Source organism: Mandrillus leucophaeus, unplaced genomic scaffold (assembly GCF_000951045.1).
Source record: "Mandrillus leucophaeus isolate KB7577 unplaced genomic scaffold, Mleu.le_1.0 Scaffold845, whole genome shotgun sequence".
Taxonomy (NCBI): Eukaryota; Metazoa; Chordata; class Mammalia; order Primates; family Cercopithecidae; genus Mandrillus; species Mandrillus leucophaeus.
This window is the reverse complement of record NW_012109197.1, coordinates 414,818-417,634: the sequence shown is the minus strand read 5'-3', so window position 1 is coordinate 417,634 and position 2,817 is coordinate 414,818. Positions and strand designations below refer to the sequence as shown.

The following is a 2,817-nucleotide window of genomic DNA, read 5'->3' as shown; positions in this document are numbered from 1 at the left end:
AGAGGTGGGTAGGGAGGGCATCCTGCAGAGGCTGGGGACAAGGAGGATGGCACAGAACGCCATCACAGCCAGAGGAGTCTGGCAGGGCTTGGCAGAGGCGCCAGAGTTACCAGCAAGCTAGATGGCAACAACTGATAGCCTCTCAGGAACCTTCTTGTGTAGACCCACAGTGGCTCCCCGGCCCTGCCTGCTTTGCCTGACTCTGAAATGCCACAGAGGCCCATTTCTAGGTCTGTTCTTCTGAAAACACATCTCTGGTGCTGGGTAGATTCTGAATCCTGAGAATACAAGTTTCTGCTCCTGGATACACAGTCACAGGACCCAGAAGGATCCCGCCCAGTGGCTAGGCCAAGGCTGCAGTCCACTCCTTCATCCACAACCCGTTCTCCCCAGGGGTCTCACTTCATCCGCAGGACTGGAGAGTAGGCACAGAGAACTCACAGCAGGGTGGCCCACACTGGTCTCCCGTGCTCAGCAACCATGGCCAGGAGTAACTGCCATCTCCAGGCTGAGAAGCCTCAGTTGGAGGAGATAGCACCCACTTAGGGTTCACAGCCCCTTCCTGTGTCAGTTCCAGGAACCTTGGATCACAGACATGGCCTCATCCAGACAAGGACACGACCGTGGAACCTTCAGATGTCAGTGTCCCAAGAGCTGGGAGAAAGGCTGCAGGCCACAGGTGGCCACGCCTGGGATTCAACAGTTGCTCTGCTCAGACCTGGCTCCTCCAGACACGCTGCGGCCCCAGCTCTGCTTGTGTCTCTAGCACCTGGGGGAGGGGGGAGGGGCTGGGCCTTGGTTTCCCCGAGAGAGTCCCTTCCACACATGGGACCAGCCAACATGAGCTCATCAGGTCACAGGCAGCCGCAGCCTCCTGCCAGACAGAAAGGATTCCTGGCCCACGATTATAATTTCAAAGGAGTACTTTGTAGGTAAGTCCTCTGGAGCCCAAGACGCCAGGCAGGGAAGACAATGGCTGCCCTTGGCACCCACAGACACCAGCTCCCACTGTCTCACGTCCTTGCCCTCGACAAGAAGTAGGAGAGGATGAAGAAGGCCACAATTAGACCCACAGCCATGCCACATAGAAGCTTCCGGTTGTCTCGTCCAGACCTTGCCATTGCGGAAAAGCGCTTCACACTCCCTGTAAGCAGGCCGGTCATGCTTGTGAAATCCGAGTCCTAAGGGAAGAATCCCGGCAAGATCACACAGAAGTGGTGATTTGACCACCCACCCGCACCAGTGCTGAAGGAGACACTGCAAGCTCTGTAGCAGGTAGTGCTGGGGGCAGGGCACTGATTCGCGCACACCCTGGGCCCTTACCATGCCATCCAGGTACCGGTTCTGATCCTCTGCATCCCTATCGATGTCCAGGGCAAGCTGTTCAGCACACAGAGAGGGCAGGGTTGGGCCAGAGCAGACACATAATACAGCACTCACCCTTCCCAGGCCAGACAAACCCTGCCAACAACTCTGCCAGACACAGTGGGGCAGCAGCAGGAAGGTCCAGGTGTCAGCTGGGGCCTCATGCAGGTGAGCACAGCCACGAATCGAACGAGGAGGACGGCAAACTGCCTGAAACTCCTCTGGGCCCTCTACCTTCCCTCTGATCCCCATTCCCCAAGGGCACCAGGTGGAGGTAAGAGGACAGACCACCACTGACCGATTTGAGCCTGGTGACTTTGGAGGCCAGGCTGTCGGCCATTCGCTTGTTCTCCCGGTCTAGAATCTCTTCCACAGCGCCCGGGCTCTGAGCTGAGAAAAGAGAGGGGCTGAGTGATTGCATCCATCGGTGAGCGAGGCCCCTGACCCCTCTCACTCCAACCACAACTGGGTGAGTCAGAAATCTAGGGGCCCTAACCTAGGTTCCAGCAGGTGAATCTTGCACATGTGACAGGCTGCATAAAGGACGATGTGTGCAAGGGCCTGTCATGTGAACACGTGTCCTGTGTACACATCCAGGTGGGGATGGGCCAGCACCCACAATGGGTTCAGTCCAACCAGCACCTTCTGAGACTGTGTAGCAAAAACTGGACCCAGCTCTGGGATGTTAGTAAGATGTGACACTTGCATCCAGGGAGGTCGCCATCTGTGTATGTGGAGCCCATTCTTATAGAAAAAGAGTAAACTCTGCTAAGAGTATAGGAAAGACTTGGGAAAAATACCCAGCAGGGCAGCAGAAAGGCTCCTGCAGGGATGACCTTTGAGCTGGGTCCTGAAGAGGTGGCAAGGAACCAGGACAGAACATTGGGAAGGCCCTTTACCGCACAGAAAACAGCTGAGCAAAGTTCCCAATTCCCCAAGATGGGAGCTGAGGTCGACCAGGAGCGTGATCCCTGGTCTGCATCGCACACAGGGCTTCCTGCAACACCCAGGGCACAGCGCTTGCAGACGCCTGGCCTGTGACAGGCTGGGCCAGGTGATAAGGAATTTCTGTCACCTCAGGTGGGTGAGAACCACCTTCTCCCTCGCTTCAACGTAAGGAAGGGATGCCAGCGTCCTTCCAACCACTTCCTGTTCATTAGTTCCTTTACTCATCATAACTCAGAAAGACAGGCATCAATATCCCACTTTGCAGAGAAGAACACGGGCTCCAGGAGGGGAAATGGGGCCACCGAGGCCCAAGTTAGTTAGTAGAGGCCTGCCTGGACACCAGCGGAGCACAGCCTCTACCTCGAGGGCCTGGCCTCGGGACCTGTCGAATGCCGAGACTCCCGCTCACCCTGAACCCATGCAAAACGATCTCACAGGGAGCGGCGGGGAGTGGGGGGACCCCGCAGCTGCGCGACCCCTCGCTGGAGCTGCTGGGCCGCCCCG

The 2,817-nt window shown here is 57.2% G+C and overlaps 1 protein-coding gene across 1 annotated transcript; it reads right to left on the bottom strand.

The window, feature by feature from the left end:
* Positions 1-908: 908 nt before the first annotated feature.
* On the bottom strand, positions 909-2,811 carry BET1L (Bet1 golgi vesicular membrane trafficking protein-like). Its single transcript, XM_011968488.1, has 4 exons — positions 2,723-2,811; positions 1,664-1,750; positions 1,324-1,380; positions 909-1,181 (listed from the first exon to the last, which is right to left on the bottom strand). Exons 2-4 carry the CDS (start codon positions 1,703-1,705, stop codon positions 1,014-1,016), a joined length of 267 nt encoding a protein of 88 aa, XP_011823878.1. The 5' UTR covers positions 1,706-1,750; positions 2,723-2,811; the 3' UTR covers positions 909-1,013.
* Between the last annotated feature and the right edge of the window lie 6 nt (positions 2,812-2,817).

Excerpts from the sequence above, each read along its gene's own strand:
- BET1L (XM_011968488.1), bottom strand. The coding sequence starts at position 1,705 with ATGGCCGACAGCCTGGCCTCCAAAGTCACCAGGCTCAAATCG. Across the intron at positions 1,381-1,663 it reads AAGTCACCAGGCTCAAATCG|CTTGCCCTGGACATCGATAG; the intron begins GTCAGTGGTGGT and ends TGTGCTGAACAG. Across the intron at positions 1,182-1,323 it reads ACCGGTACCTGGATGGCATG|GACTCGGATTTCACAAGCAT; the intron begins GTAAGGGCCCAG and ends TTCTTCCCTTAG.